The sequence below is a fragment of the Salvelinus alpinus genome, chromosome 11, assembly GCF_045679555.1.
Source record: "Salvelinus alpinus chromosome 11, SLU_Salpinus.1, whole genome shotgun sequence".
NCBI lineage: Eukaryota > Metazoa > Chordata > Actinopteri > Salmoniformes > Salmonidae > Salvelinus > Salvelinus alpinus.
The window spans coordinates 15434350-15460485 of NC_092096.1; the positions used below are offsets into that span (position 1 = coordinate 15434350).

At 44.5% G+C, this 26136-nt stretch overlaps 1 protein-coding gene across 1 annotated transcript in view; it reads left to right on the forward strand.

Moving 5' to 3' along the window:
* Positions 1-26136, forward strand: part of cacna2d4a (calcium channel, voltage-dependent, alpha 2/delta subunit 4a) — a 320994-nt gene that overhangs the window by 51071 nt on the left and 243787 nt on the right. The window contains exons 13-27 of the mRNA XM_071331829.1: positions 825-842; positions 3484-3561; positions 4136-4216; positions 4364-4525; positions 4972-5043; positions 7506-7567; positions 7692-7759; positions 9276-9321; positions 9524-9621; positions 9717-9810; positions 12157-12249; positions 15801-15928; positions 19954-20028; positions 23680-23688; positions 25114-25188. Of these exons, the coding sequence (XP_071187930.1) occupies positions 825-842; positions 3484-3561; positions 4136-4216; positions 4364-4525; positions 4972-5043; positions 7506-7567; positions 7692-7759; positions 9276-9321; positions 9524-9621; positions 9717-9810; positions 12157-12249; positions 15801-15928; positions 19954-20028; positions 23680-23688; positions 25114-25188 (1159 nt within the window). The remainder of the gene's footprint in view (positions 1-824; positions 843-3483; positions 3562-4135; positions 4217-4363; positions 4526-4971; positions 5044-7505; positions 7568-7691; positions 7760-9275; positions 9322-9523; positions 9622-9716; positions 9811-12156; positions 12250-15800; positions 15929-19953; positions 20029-23679; positions 23689-25113; positions 25189-26136) is intronic.

The following is a 26136-nucleotide window of genomic DNA, read 5'->3' on the forward strand; positions in this document are numbered from 1 at the left end:
AATATGGTCATACATTGGGCAGGAGGTTAGGAAGTGCAGCTCAGTTTCCACCTCATTTTGTGGGCAGTGTGCACATAGCCTGTCTTCTCTTGAGAGCCAGGTCTGCCTACGGCGGCCTTTCTCAATAGCAAGGCTATGCTCACTGAGTCTGTACATAGTCAAAGCTTTCCTTAAGTTTGGGTCAGTCACAGTGGTCAGGTATTCTGCCACTGTGCACTCTCTGTTAAGGGCCAAATAGCATTCTAGTTTGCTCTGTTTATTTAGATAATTCTTTCCAATGTGTCAAGTAAATATATTTGTGTTTTCTCATGATTTGGTTGAGACTAGTTGTGTTGCTGTCCTGGGGCTCTGTGGGGTGTGTTTGTGTTTGTGAACAGAGCCCCAGCATCGTCTTGCTTAGGGGGCTCTTCTCCAGGTTCATCTCTCTGTAGGTGATGGCTCTCTCTGTCTCTCTCTCTGTCTCTCTCTCTGTCTCTCTCTCTTTCTACCTCTCTCTCTCTTTGTCTCTCTGTCTCTCTCTCTCTCTTTTTGACCCTCTCACTGTCTCGCATTCTGTCTCTCTCTCTGTCTCTCTCTCTCTGTATCTCATTCTGCTCTGTTTCTCTGTTTGTCGTCATCTGTATATTGTTTTATCTAATGTCTCCATTTCCATGTCTTCTATTCTGTTTTTTGTCTGTTCTCTCCTTCTCATCTGTGTCTGTGTTGTTGTCGCTCTCTCTCTCTCTCTCTCTTTCTCTCTCTTTCTGTCTCTTTCTCTCTGTCTCTTTCTTACTCACTCACTCACTCACTCACTCACTCACTCACTCACTCACTCACTCCACCAGCTGCCCAACACAGCAGAGGTAAAGTCTGGGCTCTGTCTAACCCTTTAGACACGTTTAGAAAACGTTTGATAGAAAACATTCCCTAGCTCCTTCGCTTTTCACATGTAGCTGTTAGAAAATAGCTGCTAGTGAGGTCCAGTATACGGTTGTATTATAGAACTAGATCATGTTGGAGCTTTCCATGTCATTGTACTGTGTACTCTACGCTGTATCCTGTGCATATGACGAATACACTTGAATTGGCTGGATGTGGTTATAGTATCAGACACTACCTCGTCCTCCTCTGTCTCTGAAAGTAAATGTGTTATAGTAGATGTGTTATAGTATCAGACACTACCTCATCGTCCTCTGTACCTGACAGTAGATGTGTTATAGTAGATGTGTTATAGTATCAGACACTAACTCATCGTCCTCTGTATCTGACAGTAGATGTGTTATAGTATCAGACACTACCTCGTCGTCCTCTGTCTCTGACAGTAGATGTGTTATAGTATCAGACACTAACTCGTCGTCCTCTGTATCTGACAGTAGATGTGTTATAGTATCAGACACTACCTCGTCGTCCTCTGTACCTGACAGTAGATGTGTTATAGTATCAGACACTACCTCGTCGTCCTCTGTACCTGACAGTAGATGTGTTATAGTATCAGACACTACCTCGTCGTCCTCTGTCTCTGACAGTAGATGTGTTATAGTATCAGACACTACCTCGTCGTCCTCTGTACCTGACAGTAGATGTGTTATAGTATCAGACACTAACTCGTCGTCCTCTGTACCTGACAGTAGATGTGTTATAGTATCAGACACTAACTCGTCATCCTCTGTACCTGACAGTAGATGTGTTATAGTATCAGACACTACCTCGTCGTCCTCTGTACCTGACAGTAGATGTGTTATAGTAGATGTGTTATAGTATCAGACACTACCTCATCGTCCTCTGTATCTGACAGTAGATGTGTTATAGTATCAGACACTAACTCGTCGTCCTCTGTATCTGACAGTAGATGTGTTATAGTATCAGACACTACCTCATCGTCCTCTGTATCTGACAGTAGATGTGTTATAGTATCAGACACTACCTCGTCGTCCTCTGTCTCTGACAGTAGATGTGTTATAGTATCAGACACTACCTCGTCGTCCTCTGTATCTGACAGTAGATGTGTTATAGTATCAGACACTACCTCGTCGTCCTCTGTATCTGACAGTAGATGTGTTATAGTATCAGACACTACCTCGTCGTCCTCTGTCTCTGACAGTAGATGTGTTATAGTATCAGACACTACCTCGTCGTCCTCTGTCTCTGACAGTAGATGTGTTATAGTATCAGACACTACCTGGTCGTCCTCTGTACCTGACAGTAGATGTGTTATAGTAGATGTGTTATAGTATCAGACACTACCTCGTCGTCCTCTGTCTCTGACAGTAGATGTGTTATAGTATCAGACACTAACTGGTCGTCCTCTGTATCTGACAGTAGATGTGTTATAGTATCAGACACTAACTAGTCGTCCTCTGTACCTGACAGTAGATGTGTTATAGTAGATGTGTTATAGTATCAGACACTACCTCATCGTCCTCTGTATCTGACAGTAGATGTGTTATAGTATCAGACACTACCTCGTCGTCCTCTGTCTCTGACAGTAGATGTGTTATAGTATCAGACACTACCTCGTCGTCCTCTGTCTCTGACAGTAGATGTGTTATAGTATCAGACACTAACTGGTGGTCCTCTGTATCTGACAGTAGATGTGTTATAGTATCAGACACTACCTCGTCGTCCTCTGTACCTGACAGTAGATGTGTTATAGTATCAGACACTACCTCGTCGTCCTCTGTACCTGACAGTAGATGTGTTATAGTATCAGACACTAACTCGTCGTCCTCTGTACCTGACAGTAGATGTGTTATAGTATCAGACACTACCTCGTCGTCCTCTGTACCTGACAGTAGATGTGTTATAGTATCAGACACTACCTCGTCGTCCTCTGTACCTGACAGTAGATGTGTTATAGTATCAGACACTACCTCGTCGTCCTCTGTCTCTGACAGTAGATGTGTTATAGTATCAGACACTACCTCGTCGTCCTCTGTATCTGACAGTAGATGTGTTATAGTATCAGACACTAACTGGTCGTCCTCTGTATCTGACAGTAGATGTGTTATAGTGTCAGACACTACCTCGTCGTCCTCTGTATCTGACAGTAGATGTGTTATAGTATCAGACACTACCTGGTCGTCCTCTGTACCTGACAGTAGATGTGTTATAGTGTCAGACACTACCTCGTCGTCCTCTGTATCTGACAGTAGATGTGTTATAGTATCAGACACTAACTCGTCGTCCTCTGTACCTGACAGTAGATGTGTTATAGTATCAGACACTACCTCGTCATGCTCTGTATCTGACAGTAGATGTGTTATAGTATCAGACACTAACTAGTCGTCCTCTGTATCTGACAGTAGATGTGTTATAGTATCAGACACTACCTCGTCGTCCTCTGTACCTGACAGTAGATGTGTTATAGTATCAGACACTACCTCGTCATCCTCTGTATCTGACAGTAGATGTGTTATAGTATCAGACACTACCTCGTCGTCCTCTGTATCTGACAGTAGATGTGTTATAGTATCAGACACTAACTGTGCTCCTGTGCCTTCCCAGCTGTTCAACACCCAGGCTCAGAGCCTGCTCCTCATGACCTCTGTGGCCATGCCTGTGTTCAGCAAGAAGAAGGAGACGGTGAGTGGGGGTCTGGGCTGAAGTAGTGCACTACATAGGGAATAGGGTTCTGGTCTAAAGTAGTGCACTATATAGGGAATAGGGCTCTGGTCTAAAGTAGTGCACTATATAGGGAATAGGGCCCTGGTTTAAAGTAGTGCACTATATAGGGCTCTGGTCTAAAGTAGTGCACCTCATAGGGAATAAGGTTCTGGTCTAAAGTAGTGCGCTACATAGGGAATAGGGCCCTGGTCTAAAGTAGTGCACTATATAGGGAATAGGGCTCTGGTCTAAAGTAGTGCACTATATAGGGAATAGGGCCCTGGTTTAAAGTAGTGCACTATATAGGGAAAAGGGCTCTGGTCAACAGTATATAGGGAATAGGGCTCTGGTCTAAAGTAGTGCACTATATAGGGAATAGGGCTCTGGTCTAAAGTAGTGCACTATTTAGGGAATAGCGTTCTGTTTTGGACACACCTCTAGAGTGGATCTAAATCAACAATGAAATTATTGACAGGCAGGGGCTGATTCATGGTACTGTAGGCTAATGGACCCATCATTGTCTCTCTGTGTCTCTCTGTCTTTCTGTGTCCAGTTGTCTCATGGTATTCTGCTGGGGGTGGTGGGTACTGACGTCCCTCTGAGAGAACTGATGAGGCTGGCTCCTAGATACAAGGTACCAAAAACCCCTTCACCTCTTTGGACAACACGTTCCTGTAGTCTTTGATGTCCTCCTATGGAGCTGTCTGCTCTGTACTGGCACCTTAACGACTGTCTGACCCCTCCTTCATGAGATCCATGTCTCCCTGTGTGTCTCCTGTAGCTGGGTGTCCATGGTTACGCCTTCCTCAACACCAACAACGGTTATATCCTCGCCCACCCTGCCCTCCGACCCCTGTATAAGGAGGGAAAGAAGCTGAAGCCAAAACCCAACTACAACAGTGTTGATCTGGCTGAGGTGGAGTGGGAGGACACAGATGAGACAGTGAGAAATAACACACACGCACGCACGCACGCACGCACGCACACACACACACACACACACACACACACACACACACACACACACACACACACACACACACACACACACACACACACACACGCACACACACACAGGCACTCGCACACGCACACACACACAGGCACACACAGACACACGCACACAGGCACACGCACACACACAGGCACACACACACACATGCACATACATACACAGACACACACACACACGCACACACACATAGGCACAGACACATACACACACACAAGCACACACACACACAAGCACACACACACACACACACACACACACACACACACACACACACACACACACACACACACACACACACACACACATCCACACATTTCTTATTCACAGCCACATAAGACAGTCTCTGATTGTGGCCGTGTGTATTTTCCTTTCAGTTGAGAACTGCCATGGTAAAAGGAGAGACAGGTACTCTGTCCTTAGACGTCAGAGCCACTGTAGAGAAAGGGGTAAGTTATTACCACAGCAGTAGTCATAGTACAAGGTGACATGACATAGTTATTATTAACATAGCAGTAGTCCCAGTACAAGGTGACATGACATAGTTATTACCACAGCAGTAGTCCCAGTACAAGGTGACATGACATAGTTATTATTAACATAGCAGTAGTCATAGTACAAGGTGACATTACATAGTTATTAACACAGCAGTAGTCCCAGTACAAGGTGACATGACATAGTTATTAACACAGCAGTAGTCCCAGTACAAGGTGACATGACATAGTTATTAACACAGCAGTAGTCCCAGTACAAGGTGACATTACATAGTTATTACCACAGCAGTAGTCCCAGTACAAGGTGACATGACATAGTTATTATTAACACAGCAGTAGTCATAGTACAAGGTGACATGACATAGTTATTATTAACACAGCAGTAGTCCCAGTACAAGGTGACATTACATAGTTATTATTAACACAGCAGTAGTCCCAGTACAAGGTGACATTACATAGTTATTATTAACACAGCAGTAGTCCTAGTACAAGGTGACATTACATAGTTATTAACACAGCAGTAGTCCCAGTACAAGGTGACATTACATAGTTATTACCACAGCAGTAGTCCCAGTACAAGGTGACATGACATAGTTATTAACACAGCAGTAGTCCCAGTACAAGGTGACATTACATAGTTATTATTACCACAGCAGTAGTCCTAGTACAAGGTGACATTACATAGTTATTAACACAGCAGTAGTCCCAGTACAAGGTGACATTACATAGTTATTATTACCACAGCAGTAGTCCCAGTACAAGGTGACATTACATAGTTATTATTACCACAGCAGTAGTCCCAGTACAAGGTGACATGACATAGTTATTATTAACATAGCAGTAGTCATAGTACAAGGTGACATTACATAGTTATTAACACAGCAGTAGTCCTAGTACAAGGTGACATTACATAGTTATTATTACCACAGCAGTAGTCCCAGTACAAGGTGACATGACATAGTTATTATTAACATAGCAGTAGTCATAGTACAAGGTGACATTACATAGTTATTAACACAGCAGTAGTCCCAGTACAAGGTGACATGACATAGTTATTAACACAGCAGTAGTCCCAGTACAAGGTGACATGACATAGTTATTAACACAGCAGTAGTCCCAGTACAAGGTGACATTACATAGTTATTACCACAGCAGTAGTCCCAGTACAAGGTGACATGACATAGTTATTATTAACACAGCAGTAGTCATAGTACAAGGTGACATGACATAGTTATTATTAACACAGCAGTAGTCCCAGTACAAGGTGACATTACATAGTTATTATTAACACAGCAGTAGTCCCAGTACAAGGTGACATTACATAGTTATTATTAACACAGCAGTAGTCCTAGTACAAGGTGACATTACATAGTTATTAACACAGCAGTAGTCCCAGTACAAGGTGACATTACATAGTTATTACCACAGCAGTAGTCCCAGTACAAGGTGACATGACATAGTTATTAACACAGCAGTAGTCCCAGTACAAGGTGACATTACATAGTTATTATTACCACAGCAGTAGTCCTAGTACAAGGTGACATTACATAGTTATTAACACAGCAGTAGTCCTAGTACAAGGTGACATTACATAGTTATTACCACAGCAGTAGTCCCAGTACAAGGTGACATGACATAGTTATTAACACAGCAGTAGTCCCAGTACAAGGTGACATTACATAGTTATTATTAACACAGCAGTAGTCCTAGTACAAGGTGACATGACATAGTTATTACCACAGCAGTAGTCCCAGTACAAGGTGACATTACATAGTTATTATTACCACAGCAGTAGTCCCAGTACAAGGTGACATTACATAGTTATTATTACCACAGCAGTAGTCCTAGTACAAGGTGACATTACATAGTTATTATTAACACAGCAGTAGTCCTAGTACAAGGTTACATGACATAGTTATTAACACAGCAGTAGTCCCAGTACAAGGTGACATTACATAGTTATTATTACCACAGCAGTAGTCCTAGTACAAGGTGACATTACATAGTTATTAACACAGCAGTAGTCCCAGTACAAGGTGACATTACATAGTTATTATTAACACAGCAGTAGTCATAGTACAAGGTGACATGACATAGTTATTATTAACACAGCAGTAGTCCTAGTACAAGGTGACATTACATAGTTATTATTACCACAGCAGTAGTCCTAGTACAAGGTGACATTACATAGTTATTATTAACACAGCAGTAGTCCTAGTACAAGGTGACATTACATAGTTATTATTAACACAGCAGTAGTCCCAGTACAAGGTGACATTACATAGTTATTATTAACACAGCAGTAGTCCCAGTACAAGGTGACATTACATAGTTATTACCACAGCAGTAGTCCTAGTACAAGGTGACATGACATAGAGCCTACTCCAACCTTTAAGAGCTGTTTCTTCTCCTACCAGAGAAGAGTCATGTTCCTGAAGAATGACTACTTCTACACAACCATCAACGAGACGCCATTCAGGTTGGTCCAATCAACATAGAGACAACGTGACATTCTTCTTCTCTGTAGACGTCTCATAAACAGTTATAATGTGGCAAAGACAATTAGAAAACCGTGGAAACGTGTAATGAGTGTGTTTCTACAGTCTTGGCATGGTGCTGACCAGAGGGCACGGTGAATACATCTTCATAGGGAACGTGTCTGTGAAGGAAGGTAAGTCATCTGTCTTACCTGAACAACAAACACTGCAGGTTAACTACTAAACCATGGTGTTATAACTTGTTTTCATCCACAGGCCGCTGCAGTATAACTACTAAACCAGGTGTTATAACTTGTTTTCATCCACAGGCCTCTGCAGTATAACTACTAAACCTGGTGTTATAACTTGTTTTCATCCACAGGCCTCTGCAGTATAACTACTAAACCAGGTGTTATAACTTGTTTTCATCCACAGGCCTCTGCAGTATAACTACTAAACCTGGTGTTATAACTTGTTTTCATCCACAGGCCTCTGCAGTATAACTACTAAACCAGGTGTTATAACTTGTTTTCATCCACAGGCCTCTGCAGTATAACTACTAAACCATGGTGTTATAACTTGTTTTAATCCACAGGCCTCTGCAGGATAACTACTAAACCAGGGTGTTATAACTTGTTTCCATCCACAGGCCTCTGCAGTATAACTACTAAACCAGGGTGTTATAACTTGTTTTCATCCACAGGCCTCTGCAGTATACCTACTAAACCAGGTGTTATAACTTGTTTCCATCCACAGGCCTCTGCAGTATAACTACTAAACCAGGGTGTTATAACTTGTTTTCATCCACAGGCCTCTGCAGTATAACTACTAAACCAGGTGTTATAACTTGTTTCCATCCACAGGCCTCTGCAGTATAGCTACTAAACCATGGTGTTATGACTTGTTTTCATCCACCGGCCTCTGAACTACTAAACCAGGTGTTATAACTTGTTTCCATCCACAGGCCTCTGCAGTGTAACTACTAAATCAGGTGTTATAACTTGTTTCCATCCACAGGCCTCTGCAGTATAACTACTAAACCAGGTGTTATAACTTGTTTTCATCCACAGGCCTCTGCAGTATAACTACTAAACCAGGTGTTATAACTTGTTTCCATCCACAGGCCTCTGAACTACTAAACCAGGTGTTATAACTTGTTTCCATCCACAGGTCTCTGCAGTATAACTACTAATACAGGTGTTATAACTTGTTTTCATCCACAGGCCTCTGCAGGATAACTACTAAACCAGGTGTTATAACTTGTTTCCATCCACAGGCCTCTGCAGTATAACTACTAAACCAGGGTGTTATAACTTGTTTTAATCCACAGGCCTCTGCAGGATAACTACTAAACCAGGTGTTATAACTTGTTTTCATCCACAGGCCTCTGCAGTATACCTACTAAACCAGGTGTTATAACTTGTTTTCATCCACAGGCCTATGCAGTATAACTACTAAACTACTAAACCATGCTGTTATAACTTGTTTTCATCCACAGGCCTCTGCAGTGTAACTACTAAACCAGGTGTTATAACTTGTTTTCATCCACAGGCCTCTGCAGTATAACTACTAAACCAGGTGTTATAACTTGTTTCCATCCACAGGCCTCTGCAGTATAACTACTAAACCAGGTGTTATAACTTGTTTTCATCCACAGGCCTCTGCAGTGTAACTACTAAACCAGGTGTTATAACTTGTTTTCATCCACAGGCCTCAATGACCTGATGCAGCCAGATGTGTCCATCGCAAGTGAGTGGTGAGTGTCTGACGAATCAGTTTCTCTCTCTATTCTTTCACTCACCAGCAAGCTATAACCTGACTGGTACACTATTACTGATGTGTGTGTGTGTGTGTGTGTGTGTGTGTGTGTGTGTGTGTGTGTGTGTGTGTGTGTGTGTGTGTGTGTGTGTGTGTGTGTGTGTGTGTGTGTGTGTGTGTGTGTGTGTGTGTGTCTACAGGACCTACTGTGAGACAGACATTGACCCTCACCACCGCAAGCTGACCCAGATCCAGGCTGTGTTTCGATACCTCACAGGGAAGGAACCTGATCTGGAGTGTGAGCCACCCTCAGTACATTCACATATTAATACGCTATTTACATTAAAGAGCCTTAGATTGACCTTTAACAGGACTCTCATTGATGGTCTGCAGGTGATGAGGAACTGTTGAGACAGACTCTGTTTGATGCTGTGGTCACAGCCCCCATGGAGGCTTACTGGACAGCAATGATGCTCAACCCATCTGGGTAATTACCATGGATACTACACTACCACACGAGTACACAACTACACTACTACACTACTACACTACCACACTACCACACGAGTACACTACTACACTACCACACTAGTACACAACTACACTACTACACTACTATACCACTACACTACTATACTACTACACTACCACACTACCACACTACTACACTACTACACTACCACACTACCACACTACTACACTACTACACTACCACACTACACTACTACACTACCACACTACTACACTACCACACTACTACACTACTACACTACCACACGACTACACTACTACACTACCACACGAGTACACTACTACACTACTACACTGGTACACTACTACACTACTACACTACCACACTACTACACTACCACACGACTACACTACTACACTACTATACTACTACACTACCACACTACTATACCACTACACTACTATACTACTACACTAGTACACGACTATACTAATACACTACTATACTACTACAATACTACACAACTACACTACTATACTACCACACGAGTACACTACTACACTACCACACTACTACACTACACTACTACACTACTACACTACCACACTACACTACTACACTACTACACTACTACACTGGTACAATACTACACTGGTACAATACTACACTACTACACTACACTACTACACTACTACACTACTACATTACCACACGAGTACACTACTACACTACTACACTGGTACACAACTACACTACTACACTACTACACTACTACATTACCACACGAGTACACAACTACACTACTACACTGGTACACTACTACACTACCACACGAGTACACAACTACACTACTATACTAGTACACTACCACACTACTACACTACTACACTACTACACTACTACACTACCACACTACTACACTACTACACTACACTACCACACGAGTACACAACTACACTACCACACTACTATACTACTACACTAGTACACTACTACACTAGTACACTACTACACTACCACACTACCACACTACTACACTACTACACTACCACACTACTACACCACTACACAACTACACTACTATACTAGTACACTACCACACTACTACACTACTACACTACACTACCACACGAGTACACAACTACACTACCACACTACTATACTACTACACCACTACACTACTACACTACTACACTACTACACTACCACACTACTACACTACTACACTACTACACTACCACACTACCACACTACTACACTACTACACTACTACACTGGTACACTACTACACTGGTGCACTACTACACAACTACACTACTACACTACACTACCACACTACTACACTACCACACTACTACACTACTACACTACCACACTACTACACTACCACACTACTACACTACCACACTACTACACTACTACACTACCACACTACTACACTACACTACTACACTACTACACTACTACACTACTACACTACCACACTACTACACTACTACATTACCACACTACTACACTGGTACACTACTACACTGGTACACTACTACACAACTACACTACTACACTACACTACCGCAATACTACACTACTATACTACACTTACACACTACACTACCACACTACTACACTACACTACTACACTACTACACTACCACACTACACTACTATACTACACTACCACCACACTCTGTGGTCACATCCCCATGGAGAGGCCTACCAGACAGACATGATGTTCAACCCATCTGGGTTGGTAACAGGGCTGTAACATACCGTGCTGCCATGTTCAACCCATCTGGGTTGGTAGCAGGGCTGTAACCTACCGTGCTGCCATGTTCAACCCATCTGGGTTGGTAACAGGGCTGTAACATACCATGCTGCCATGTTCAACCCATCTGGGTTGGTAACAGGGCTGTAACATACCGTGCTGCCATGTTCAACCCATCTGGGTTGGTAACAGGGCTGTAACCTACCGTGCTGCCATGTTCAACCCATCTGGGTTGGTAACAGGGCGGTAACATACCATGCTGCCATGTTCAACCCATCTGGGTTGGTAACAGGGCTGTAACCTACCGTGCTGCCATGTTCAACCCATCTGGGTTGGTAACAGGGCGGTAACATACCGTGCTGCCATGTTCAACCCATCTGGGTTGGTAACAGGGCTGTAACATACCGTACTGCCATGTTCAACCCATCTGGGTTGGTAACAGGGCTGTAACATACCACGCTGCCATTATATCCCATATTTATTATCTGTTGATAAATGTTCTACATCATTTTTCCGTCATTGTTTAGATTTGATTAGATGGCTGGTTTCCATCTGTTGTGTCATTGCCCCTCCTTGTCTCTCCTCTGTGTGTTCAGTATGGACGAGGGGGTGGAGACTGCGTTCCTGGGGACCCGGTCTGGTCTGATGAGGGTCACCAGATATGTGGGCATTGAGAAACGTGTTGCCCAGTAAGTCAGACCTACACTACTGAAACACATTGGGTCATCATCTGTTATACTGGGTTAGGCTCTGCTGTACGTAGGGGACTACATTTATTACATTCAGTGGGTGGGTGGGTGAGTGGGTGTGTTAGTGGGTGAGTTGGTGGGTGGGTGGGTGGGTTAGTGAGTTGGTGGGTGGGTGGGTGGGTGGGTGGGTGGGTGGGTGGGTGGGTGGGTGGATGTGTTAGTGGGTGGGTGGGTGGGTGGGTTAGTGAGTTGGTGGGTGGGTGTGTGGGTGGGTGGGTGGGTGGGTGGGTGGGTGGGTGGGTGGGTGGATGTGTTAGTGGGTGGGTGGGTGGGTGGGTGGGTGGGTGGGTGGGTGGGTGGGTGGGTTAGTGAGTTGGTGGGTGGGTGGGTTAGTGGGTGAGTTGGTGGGTGGGTGTGTTAGTGGGTGAGTTGGTGGGTGGGTAGGTTAGTGGGTGAGTTAGTGGGTGGGTGGGTTTTTGTCCTTAGTTCTGAGGGATGTGTTTGTGTTGTGTTTGTGTTGTCTTTCCTTTGTGGAGATATTACCTTCAGAAATATCCTCCAGTGGACTATCATGGCCCTCTAGTGGGTGATGAAGGTACTGCCGGGTCCACCGGAGGTTGGTGGCACCTTAATTGGGGAGGACAGGCTTGTGGTACTGGCTGGAGCGACATTAGTGGAATGGTATCACATATATCAATTACATGGTTTCCATGTATTTGATGCCATTCCATTCGCTCCGTTCCAGACATTATTATGAGCCGTCCTCCCCTCAGCAGCCTCCTCTGGTCAGGGCATCTAGGTTGTACAATACAGTAGGGGAGAGTGGGGTAAGATGAGCCATTGTTTACGTTCAGCATCCCTCTGTCAAAGGAAATAAAGTTTTCTTCCTGATAAAGATACATATGCATATATTTACATATATTTCAGAATGTTGTGTATCCATGGAAATAATCTGAATTCATGTAAACACTACAGTTTTGAGAACATAGTTTGTCTGCAGGACAGGGTAAGTTAAGCCACCTACAAATGTCTGTATGGAATGAAATATTACCACTACCATTTTAAAACCATGTCTAATCTTCAATTCTTAAACACAATTCATCACAATTGCTTTTTTTTTGTATTTTTAAGCGTTTTTGACACAGGCTTAATACCTAACAAACACTTTGTGATGTTTAAGCACTTTTAACACAGGCCAGGCCTTGTTGTTACCTCATATCCCAGAGATAGTACCTTGCATTACACCTGGGAGGAGAACACTTCAATTTGATCAATTTACCTCATGGCCATTGGCTCAATTTACCCCAAGGCAGACATTTTGACCATATTAGCCCACCCAGCTATAATGATGTACTTCATGCCAGGTTTAGGACCTCATATTGAAGCTGATAGAGACCCAAACTGATGAATAGAACAATCCTAAAATCTACTTTAGTTGAGATACAAGCATCATGAAACCTACGGTGTAACATATTTATTTGACTTGGGGAAAATCCGTGTTTTGACCGACTGTAACTTGCTTAACCTTTTTCCATGTGGTTTCTTCCTTCACATACTCTATGAAATGAACACCTCTTCCTAAATATTTGGTTAAATGATTAATGTGGTGTATTGTTTCCTAGAAACAAGGGTGGCTCAATTTACCCCTTTGGCTCAATTTACCCCTTTGGCTCAATTTACCCCTTGGGCTCAATTTACCCCTTGGGCTCTATTTACCCCTTTGGCTCAATTTACCCCTTGGGCTCAATTTACCCCTTGGGCTCTATTTACCCCTTGGGCTCTATTTACCCCTTTGGCTCAATTTACCCCTTTGGCTCAATTTACCCCTTTGGCTCAATTTACCCCTTTGGCTCAATTTACCCCTTTGGCTCAATTTACCCATTTGGCTCAATTTACCCCTTGGGCTCAATTTACCCCTTTGGCTCAATTTACCCCACTCTCCCCTCTACACACTGCTTCAACAATACATTGTTCTTCTGACATGGTTGCTTTCTGAATCTGGCTAACTTCTCTGTATTTTACCACGTACCCCTCACCCCTTCTTGTGACCTGTGACCCTCCCAACTCCTGTGTTTCCAGACCAAAGGTCTTCTCCAAGTCAGTACATGGCAGAAAATGATCTGATTTTGGTTCATTTTGGTCTTAAAGGTTTATTTTCGTTGCAAAAAAGCAAGCTTCAATGTACTGGCTTCTGCATTTCCTCACTTGCAGAAGCAAAGCTTTTAACTAGGACCAAGACAGTATATTATAATCCTGTAGATTAATTTAACTAGGACCAAGACAGTAGATTATAATCCTGTAGATCCTATCCCAGCGATAATGCCTTGCATTACACACGGCAAGAATACCCTTCAATTTGCTCAACTTGCCATTGGCTCAACCATTGGCTCAATTTACCCCAAAGCAAACATTTTGACTATATTAACCCACACAGCTACAATGATGCACTTTCATGCCAGGTTTAGGTCTTCATATTAAAGTTTACAGTATATAGACCCCAACTGATGTATAGAACAATCTTAAAATGATCTACTTTGGTTTAGTCAAAGCTTTTAACTAGTACCAAAACAGATTATAATCAATCAATCAATCAATCAATTTTATTTTATATAGCCCTTCGTACATCAGCTAATATCTCGAAGTGCTGTACAGACACCCAGCCTAAAATCCCAAACAGCTAGTAATGCAGGTGTAGAAGCACTGTAGATCATTTTAACTAGTACCAAGACAGTAGATTATAATCCTGTAGATCATTTTAACTAGGACCAAGACAGTAGATTATAATCCTGTAGATCATTTTAACTAGGACCAAGACAGTAGATTATAATCCAGTAGATCATTTTAACTAGGACCCAGACAGTAGATTATAATCCAGTAGATAATTTTAACTAGGACCAAGACAGTAGATTATAATCCAGTAGATCATTTTAACTAGGACCAAGACAGTAGATTATAATCCTGTAGATCATTTTAACTAGGACCAAGACAGTAGATTATAATCCAGTAGATCATTTTAACTAGGACCAAGACAGTAGATTATAATCCAGTAGATCATTTTAACTAGGACCCAGACAGTAGATTATAATCCAGTAGATCATTTTAACTAGGACCAAGAAAGTAGATTATAATCCAGTAGATCATTTTAACTAGGACCAAGACAGTAGATTATAATCCTGTAGATAATTTTAACTAGGACCAAGACAGTAGATTATAATCCAGTATATCATTTTAACTAGGACCAAGACAGTAGATTATAATCCTGTAGATCATTTTAACTAGGACCAAGACAGTAGATTATAATCCAGCAGATCATTTGAACTAGGACCAAGACAGTAGATTATAATCCAGTAGATCCCTGCCTTCCTCGCGCTTCACTGGCTTCTTGTTTTACAATTGATTTCAAGATTTTGGCAACACTTCATGATAGCTTTCATTAAAAAGCCTTTTAAATGCTTATAGATGTTTACAAATGCTCATAAATGTTTTTTTAATATTTTATTGATTACTTAAATAATTGTATCGGTGTTAAACCCAATTCTGTCCCCTCACAGGAAATTCCTGTCTCCGTCGGACAAGGAGAACATCTTTACAATGGACCACTTCCCCGTGTGGTATCGCCGCGCTGCAGAGTACCCCGCCGGCAAGTTCCTGTACTACATCCCCAAAGAGGACACCAGAGGTAGGGACTACTTTCTCTCTGCTCCACCACACACTGTTGTGATTGTCTTGTAACAGTACAATAACCACCTAATAATACCCATATGGAGTCTGGGACAACAACTGAACAGTTACACCAGGAGTAGGAACTACTTTCTACTTTCAGAGGTAGGGACTACTTTCTCTCTGTTCTCCCACTCTGTGGCCAGGGCAAGTTGGCCAGTTGATCAGTATATGCTATTAAACAAAGACTTTTATCCAAAATGATGAAAGCGCCATGCTCTACCAACTGAGCTACAGAGGATCAATAGCTATCATGTTTGTGATTGTCTTGTAAAAGTACAATAACCACCTAATACAATGTCCTCGTGGAGTTTAAATAAACTGAATAGTAACACCAGAGGTAGGGACTACTTTCTCTCTGCTCCCACACAGATACAGTCGCCATGGCAACCCCCAGCCTAGCAACCGCCAGCAGCGTCAGACAGCGAGCCCCCTTCATCTAGGTAGTGTCCCGAGTGGCACCCTATTCCCTATGTAGTGCACTACTTTTGTCCAGGGTTCACAGGGACCCAAAGGGAATAAGGTAGCATTTGGGATGCTTCTCTCTAAACATTACTCACCAGCTACCTTAGTGGCTGTGGTGAATTTCCATTTTTATAAACCCAGATACAATCAATAGCTTTCCTGTTTGTGATTGTCTTGTAACAGGACAATAAGCACCTAATACAGATCCCAGACAGTCTGTCTGGGACTAAAGCACAACAGTACAGGGAGATTGACCATCTATTCTGTCCGGTGCAACGGCAGGGTGTATGTTTAGGTAACTCAGCAGTCAGAAAGGCTGTGTTTGTAGGTCATCTAGTTACATTTCTACGTGTCAGTCTCCATAGCAGCTCACTGGACAATAATTACACTCAACTCCAGGAAGTAGAACAGCTTATTGAAAGATCTTGACATTTACATAGTGGTCACGATTAGGGCTGGCACAATTACCGTATAACCGCATTACCGTATAACCGTGTGACCGACGGTTATGGATGAAGACTGTCATGAAAATAACCGTTTAAAACACGCCTCCTCCCTACAGCTGCAGTCAGGAGGAGAATATGTTTAAAACACGCCTCCTCCCTACAGCTGCAGTCTGGAGGAGAATATGTTTAAAACACGCCTCCTCCCTACAGCTGCAGTCAGGAGGAGAGGAGAATATGTTTAAAACACGCCTCCTCCCTACAGCTGCAGTCAGGAGGAGAATATGTTTAAAACACGCCTCCTCCCTACAGCTGCAGTCAGGAGGAGAGGAGAATATGTTTAAAACACGCCTCCTCCCTACAGCTGCAGTCAGGAGGAGAGGAGAATATGTTTAAAACACGCCTCCTCCCTACAGCTGCAGTCTGGAGGAGAGGAGAATATGTTTAAAACACACCTCCTCCCTACAGCTGCAGTCTGGAGGAGAATATGTTTAAAACACGCCTCCTCCCTACAGCTGCAGTCTGGAGGAGAATATGTTTAAAACACGCCTCCTCCCTACAGCTGCAGTCAGGAGGAGAATATGTTAAAACACGCCTCCTCCCTACAGCTGCAGTCTGGAGGAGAATATGTTTAAAACACGCCTCCTCCCTACAGCTGCAGTCAGGAGGAGAATATGTTAAAACACGCCTCCTCCCTACAGCTGCAGTCAGGAGGAGAATATGTTTAAAACACGCCTCCTCCCTACAGCTGCAGTCAGGAGGAGAGGAGAATATGTTTAAAACACGCCTCCTCCCTACAGCTGCAGTCAGGAGGAGAATATGTTTAAAACACGCCTCCTCCCTACAGCTGCAGTCAGGAGGAGAGGAGAATATGTTTAAAACACGCCTCCTCCCTACAGCTGCAGTCAGGAGGAGAGGAGAATATGTTTAAAACACGCCTCCTCCCTACAGCTGCAGTCTGGAGGAGAATATGTTTAAAACACGCCTCCTCCCTACAGCTGCAGTCAGGAGGAGAATATGTTAAAACACGCCTCCTCCCTACAGCTGCAGTCTGGAGGAGAATATGTTTAAAACACGCCTCCTCCCTACAGCTGCAGTCAGGAGGAGAGGAGAATATGTTTAAAACACGCCTCCTCCCTACAGCTGCAGTCAGGAGGAGAATATGTTTAAAACACGCCTCCTCCCTACAGCTGCAGTCAGGAGGAGAATATGTTTAAAACACGCCTCCTCCCTACAGCTGCAGTCAGGAGGAGAATATGTTTAAAACACGCCTCCTCCCTACAGCTGCAGTCAGGAGGAGAGGAGAATATGTTTAAAACACGCCTCCTCCCTACAGCTGCAGTCAGGAGGAGAATATGTTTAAAACACGCCTCCTCCCTACAGCTGCAGTCAGGAGGAGAGGAGAATATGTTTAAAACACGCCTCCTCCCTACAGCTGCAGTCAGGAGGAGAATATGTTTAAAACACGCCTCCTCCCTACAGCTGCAGTCAGGAGGAGAGGAGAATATGTTTAAAACACGCCTCCTCCCTACAGCTGCAGTCAGGAGGAGAGGAGAATATGTTTAAAACACGCCTCCTCCCTACAGCTGCAGTCAGGAGGAGAATATGTTTAAAACACGCCTCCTCCCTACAGCTGCAGTCAGGAGGAGAGGAGAATATGTTTAAAACACGCCTCCTCCCTACAGCTGCAGTCTGGAGGAGAATATGTTTAAAACACGCCTCCTCCCTACAGCTGCAGTCAGGAGGAGAGGAGAATATGTTTAAAACACGCCTCCTCCCTACAGCTGCAGTCAGGAGGAGAATATGTTTAAAACACGCCTCCTCCCTACAGCTGCAGTCAGGAGGAGAATATGTTTAAAACACGCCTCCTCCCTACAGCTGCAGTCAGGAGGAGAATATGTTTAAAACACGCCTCCTCCCTACAGCTGCAGTCAGGAGGAGAGGAGAATATGTTTAAAACACGCCTCCTCCCTACAGCTGCAGTCAGGAGGAGAATATGTTTAAAACACGCCTCCTCCCTACAGCTGCAGTCAGGAGGAGAATATGTTTAAAACACGCCTCCTCCCTACAGCTGCAGTCTGGAGGAGAATATGTTTAAAACACGCCTCCTCCCTACAGCTGCAGTCAGGAGGAGAATATGTTTAAAACACGCCTCCTCCCTACAGCTGCAGTCTGGAGGAGAATATGTTTAAAACACGCCTCCTCCCTACAGCTGCAGTCAGGAGGAGAGGAGAATATGTTTAAAACACGCCTCCTCCCTACAGCTGCAGTCAGGAGGAGAATATGTTTAAAACACGCCTCCTCCCTACAGCTGCAGTCAGGAGGAGAGGAGAATATGTTTAAAACACGCCTCCTCCCTACAGCTGCAGTCAGGAGGAGAGGAGAATATGTTTAAAACACACCTCCTCCCTACAGCTGCAGTCAGGAGGAGAATATGTTTAAAACACACCTCCTCCCTACAGCTGCAGTCAGGAGGAGAATATGTTAAAACACGCCTCCTCCCTACAGCTGCAGTCAGGAGGAGAGGAGAATATGTTTAAAACACGCCTCCTCCCTACAGCTGCAGTCAGGAGGAGAATATGTTAAAACACGCCTCCTCCCTACAGCTGCAGTCAGGAGGAGAGGAGAATATGTTTAAAACACGCCTCCTCCCTACAGCTGCAGTCTGGAGGAGAATATGTTTAAAACACGCCTCCTCCCTACAGCTGCAGTCAGGAGGAGAATATGTTTAAAACACGCCTCCTCCCTACAGCTGCAGTCATTTCACTGACCAATCACCGTCGTCTAGAATTGATCACAGCCCCAATCACGATCATCACATGTAAATCCCTCTTTATAAATCTGACGGCTGGGGATCTTAGTATATCGGTAGGACATTACCCATGGTTTGAGGGTATAAACAGTCAACTCTGTTCAAGTACTTTAATGTGGTGGTCTCTGCCATGTCCCTGTGAGGCCACTGAAACAGTCCTGGTCTGGTGTCCTCATCAGATGTGTTCAGGGACCATAATGTCCCCCAGTGTAGTTGTGTGATGTGGTGGCCTCTGAAAGGGTCCTGGTCTGGTGTCCTCATCAGATGTGTTCAGGAGCAATGAGGAGGACCATAGCGCCACCTCCAGCCCGGATGACCTTGAGCAGGAGGACGAGGAGGGTATTTCAATTAAACAGCCTGTCTCTACCTGGCTCACCTACCGGCATGTCTCACAGTCCCTTCTCTCTCTTTCTCCTGTATCTCTCTCTCTCGGCTTCTACCTATCTTTACCTCTCTTTACCTCTCTTTACCTCTCTCTCTCTCTCTCTCTCTCTCTCTCTCTCTCTCTCTCTCTCTCTCTCTCTCTCTCTCTCTCTCTCTCTCTCTCTCTCTCTCTCTCTCTCTCTCTCTCTCTCTCTCTCTCTCTCTCTCTATCTCTCTCTCTGTCTCTCTCTCTCTCTCTCTCTCTCTCTCTCTCTCTCTCTCTCTCTCTCTCTCTCTCTCTCTCTCTCTCTCTCTCTCTCTCTCTCTCTCTCTCTCTCTCTCTCTCTCTCTCTCTCTCAATTCAATTCAATTCAATTCAATTCAAGGGGCTTTATTGGCATGGGAAACATGTGTTAACATTGCCAAAGCAAGTGAGGTAGGTAATATACAAAAGTCAAATAAACAATAAAAATGAACAGTAAACATTACACATACAGAAGTTTCAAAACAATAAAGACATTACAAATGTCATATTATATATATGCAGTGTTGTAACAATGTACAAATGGTTAAAGCACACAAGTTAAAATAAATAAACATAAATATGGGTTGTATTTACAGTGGTGTTTGTTCTTCACTGGTTGCCCTTTTCTTGTGGCAACAGGTCACAAATCTTGCTGCTGTGATGGCACACTGTGGAATTTCACCCAGTAGATATGGGAGTTTATCAAAATTGGATTTGTTTTCGAATTCTTTGTGGATCTGTGTAATCTGAGGGAAATATGTCTCTCTAATATGGTCATACATTGGGCAGGAGGTTAGGAAGTGCAGCTCAGTTTCCACCTCATTTTGTGGGCAGTGTGCACATAGCCTGTCTTCTCTTGAGAGCCATGTCTGCCTACGGCGGCCTTTCTCAATAGCAAGGCTATGCTCACTGAGTCTGTACATAGTCAAAGCTTTCCTTAAGTTTGGGTCAGTCACAGTGGTCAGGTATTCTGCCACTGTGTACTCTCTGTTTAGGGCCAAATAGCATTCTAGTTTGCTCTGTTTTTTTTGTTAATTCTTTCCAATGTGTCAAGTAATTATCTTTTTGTTTTCTCATGATTTGGTTGGGTCTAATTGTGCTGTTGTCCTGGGGCTCTGTGGGGTGTGTTTGTGTTTGTGAACAGAGCCCTAGGACCAGCTTGCTTAGGGGACTCTTCTCCAGGTTCATCTCTCTGTAGGTGATGGCTTTGTTATGGAAGGTTTGGGAATCGCTTCCTTTTAGGTGGTTGTAGAATTTAACGGCTCTTTTCTGGATTTTGATAATTAGTGGGTATCGGCCTAATTCTGCTCTGCATGCATTATTTGGTGTTCTACGTTGTACACGGAGGATATTTTTGCAGAATTCTGCATGCAGAGTCTCAATTTGGTGTTTGTCCCATTTTGTGAAATCTTGGTTGGTGAGCGGACCCCAGACCTCACAACCATAAAGGGCAATGGGCTCTATGACTGATTCAAGTATTTTTAGCCAGATCCTAATTGGTATGTTGAAATTTATGTTCCTTTTGATGGCATAGAAGGCCCTTCTTGCCTTGTCTCTCAGATCGTTCACAGCTTTGTGGAAGTTACCTCTCTCTCTCTGTCTGTCTCTGTCTCTGTCTCTCTCTCTCTCTCTCCCTCTCTGCATGATACATTGTGTAGGCTGTTGTCTCACTGTTAGTATCAGAGCTGACCTGCCTGGTCTTGTTGTAAAGTCATTAATAAAGCTCTCCATTTTCTCTCCTGACGTCCATGGGATGATGCATGTGGACGGGAGGGGGGGGGGGGGGGGGGGCATGGATAGTCAAGGAGGAGATGAAGGACATTTCATTATGTGTCTCTAAGTACATCGCTTAGAGTATGAACTTACCATTTCATCTAGTAGACAGACAGACACTTGTGTTAGACAGTGGGTTGTCTCTGCTGTAAGCAGGCCCGGGGGAGCCTTAGCAGTCAACCATGTAGTGTCTGTCTCTACTGACAGGCCCGGGGGAGCCTTAGCAGTCAACCATGTAGTGTCTGTCTCTACTGACAGGCCCGGGGAGCCTTAGCAGTCAACCATGTAGTGTCTGTCTCTACTGACAGGCCCGGGGAGCCTTAGCAGTCAACCATGTAGTGTCTGTCTCTACTGACAGGCCCGGGGGAGCCTTAGCAGTCAACCATGTAGTGTCTGTCTCTACTGACAGGCCCGGGGGAGCCTTAGCAGTCAACCATGTAGTGTCTGTCTCTACTGACAGGCCCGGGGGAGCCTTAGCAGTCAACCATGTAGTGTCTGTCTCTACTGACAGGCCCGGGGGAGCCTTAGCAGTCAACCATGTAGTGTCTGTCTCTACTGACAGGCCCGGGGGAGCCTTAGCAGTCAACCATGTAGTGTCTGTCTCTACTGACAGGCCCGGGGAGCCTTAGCAGTCAACCATGTAGTGTCTGTCTCTACTGACAGGCCCGGGGAGCCTTAGCAGTCAACCATATAGTGTCTGTCTCTACTGACAGGCCCGGGGAGCCTTAGCAGTCAACCATGTAGTGTCTGTCTGTCTCTACTGATATCCCTGCAGCTCAATGCCTGATATCAATCCCCCCCAGTGAGACAGTACAGACGGACGGATGGGCAGACAGACAGACAGACAGACAGACAGACAGACAGGCAGGCAGGCAGGCAGACAGACAGACAGACAGACAGACAGACAGACAGACAGACAGACAGACAGACAGACAGACAGACAGGCAGGCAGGCAGGCAGGCAGGCAGCAGACAGACAGACAGACAGACAGACAGACAGACAGACAGACAGACAGACAGACAGACAGACAGACAGACAGACAGACAGACAGACAGACAGACAGACAGACAGACAGACAGACAGACAGATAGACGGGCAGACGGACGGACGAACGGACGGAGAGCGATAGACGGACGGACGGAGAGTGATAGACGGACGGACGGAGAGAGAGAGATGGACGGACAGAGAGAGAGAGAGAGAGATGGACGGACGGAGAGAGAGAGAAGGACGGACGGACAGAGAGAGAGAGAGAGAGAGAGACTGACAGATGGACAGAGAGAGCGAGATGGACGGACAGACGGACGGACGGAGAGAGAGAGAAGGACGGACGGACAGAGAGAGAGAGAGACTGAAAGACGGACGGACGGACAGAGAGAGCGAGATGGACGGACAGACGGACGGGCGGAGAGAGAGAGATGGACGGGCGGACAGACAGATAAACGGGCACACAGACAGACAGAGAGTCATAGCCCTGTAACCAGGGAAACCAGACATGATGTCACCCTCTTCATTGACAAATACAAACAGTTAATACAGCACCTGTACACCACAGGGGGTTGGTGGCACCTTAATTGGGGAGGACCGGCTCGTGGTAATGGCTGGAGCGGAATCAGTGGAATGGTATCAAATACATCCAACACATGGTTTCCATGGTTTCCAGGTGGTTGATGCCATTCCATTAGCTCTGTTCCAGCCCTTATTGTGAGCCGTCCTCCCCTCAGCAGCCTCCACGGATCCACACACACACACACACACACACACACACACACACACACACACGCTAACATTTAATTTACATTGTAAATATTGATTGTAAATAGACAGCTCAGAGCTATTTGGTTCAGTTTCATTATTCACAACAATATCGCTGATGAATACTAATGAATAGGTTGCACACACACACACACACACACACACACACACACACACACACACACACACACACACACACACACACACACACACACACACACACACACACACACACACACACACACACACACACACACACACACACACACACACACACACACGATGAGTCATCAGTCACAGAGTCATTCATTGAGGCTAATTAGATGTACTGTCATTGTTTGTATCTCAGTAATACAGTGTTATTTCCCTGACAGTGAATGGATAGATGCATGAGTGAGCTTTGCCATTGTTGTATCCCTAATAACATCCTATTCCCTTTATAGTGCACTACTGTTGACCAGAGCTCTATTCCCTTTATAGTGCACTACTGTTGACCAGAGCCCTATTCCCTATATAGTGCACTACTGTTGCCCAGAGCCCTATTCCCTATATAGTGCACTACTGTTGACCAGAGCCCTATTCCCTATATATTGCACTACTGTTGACCAGAGCCCTATTCCCTATATAGTGCACTACTGTTGACCAGAGCCCCATTCCCTATATAGTGGACTACACTAGAGCCCTATTCCCTATATAGTGTACTACTGTTGACCGGGGCTCATAGGGAATAAGGTGCCATGGGTCACATACCATGTTACATTGAATTGCATGACATTAACGTGGCATTTATGCAGAGTTCATAAATGATCTGTCGCCAGATGTCATTTGCTTGTTTGAATCATTTTGTGTAAAGTGTGACCCGCTATAGTGGATGGAGGGTCTCAGACACACAGGTTTTGGTGTAAAGTGTGACCTGCTATAGTGGATGGAGGGTCTCAGACACACAGGTTTTGGTGTAAAGTGTGACCTGCTATAGTGGATGGAGGGTCTCAGACACACAGGTTAGAATGTGTGGATATGCTGTTTCTTAACGTGGTTCTGGGGTCCCAAAGGGCTGCACGTTTTACTACCGACACGTGTTATTCTAATTCTAATCTTGAAAATAAAGGAGAGCCGCACACTCTAGGAGCTCAGATGCAAATCATTTGTTATGTCCAACGTTTCGACAGCCAAGCTGTCTACATCAGGGCATAATCACAAACACTGCAGGTTGACTCGTTTATATAGTGTCAAAAGACACACAGGTGTCTGTCATCATGGCCAAGAGAGTGGCCTAATATCATTGGTTAATTAACACCTAATCAACTAATAATATTCCATTCAACAAATGATTTTCGTCGCTATCCGAAAGCGTTGCTATCAAGTCCTTGATTAACTGATTAGTTGATTCAGCCATGTATGTGCTGGGCAAGAGCAAAACCCTGCACCCTTTTGGTCCCCGTGTTCACGATGTACAAACCCTCTGGACCTCTGTGTTGGGGTTCTGAAAGATGTCTCTATTTCTATATCAGAGGCGTCAGGGAGGATGGTGATCGCCACCACAGCTGTGACTGTCACCGTGGGCAAGAAGACTGCAGTGGCTGGAGGTAGGAACAATTATCATCTCTTTTACATCGCTCTCTCGCTGTCTTGCTCTCTTGCTCTCGCTCTCTCTCTCGCTCTCGCTCTCTCTGTCTCTCTCTCGCTCTCTCTGTCTCTCTCTTGTTCCCTCACTCCCTCGCTCTCTCGCTCTCTCTCTCTCTCGCTCTCTCTCTCTCTCGCTCTCTCTCTCTCTCTTTCTCTCTCTCTCTCTCTCTCTCTCTCTCTCTCTCTCTCTGTGACTCTCTCTGTCTGTGTTTCTCTCTCTGTCTCTCTCTCTGTCTCTGTCTGTGTTTCTCTCTGTCTCTCTCTCTGTCTCTCTCTCTGTCTCTTTCTTTCTTTCTTTCTTTCTTTCTTTCTTTCTTTCTTTCTTTCTTTCTTTCTTTCTTTCTTTCTTTGCTCCTTTCAAGCTGCTTTTGGTATCTGTGGGGCAATGATTGACAACCATTCATGCTGGCTGTTGTGGTTGTGGATAGGACCACCTATGGACGGAGAATTTTTAATATGCTTTTTAATATGGCTCTCTGAGTAGTGTCTCTTTACTACTAAAGGGTGTGTGTGTGTGTGAGGAAGAGTGTGTGTGTGTGAGGGAGAGAGAGAGAGACTCCTTGGCCAGGCTGTGGTAACTGACACTCTCATCTGTCATAATTATCTGAGATCAGCTCCTCCCTCGTGAACTGCATCCTGAGTGGGTGTCCATCTGTCACACTAATTGGACACACACACACACACACACACACACACACACACACACACACACACACACACACACACACACACACACACACACACACACACACACACACACACACACACACACACACACACACACACACACACACACACACACACACACACACACACACACACACACACACACACATCACTTATCCACATCCTCTCCAATCACGTCCAGTACACTTCTAAACCTGAACATCCTCACATTTGTTATCTGC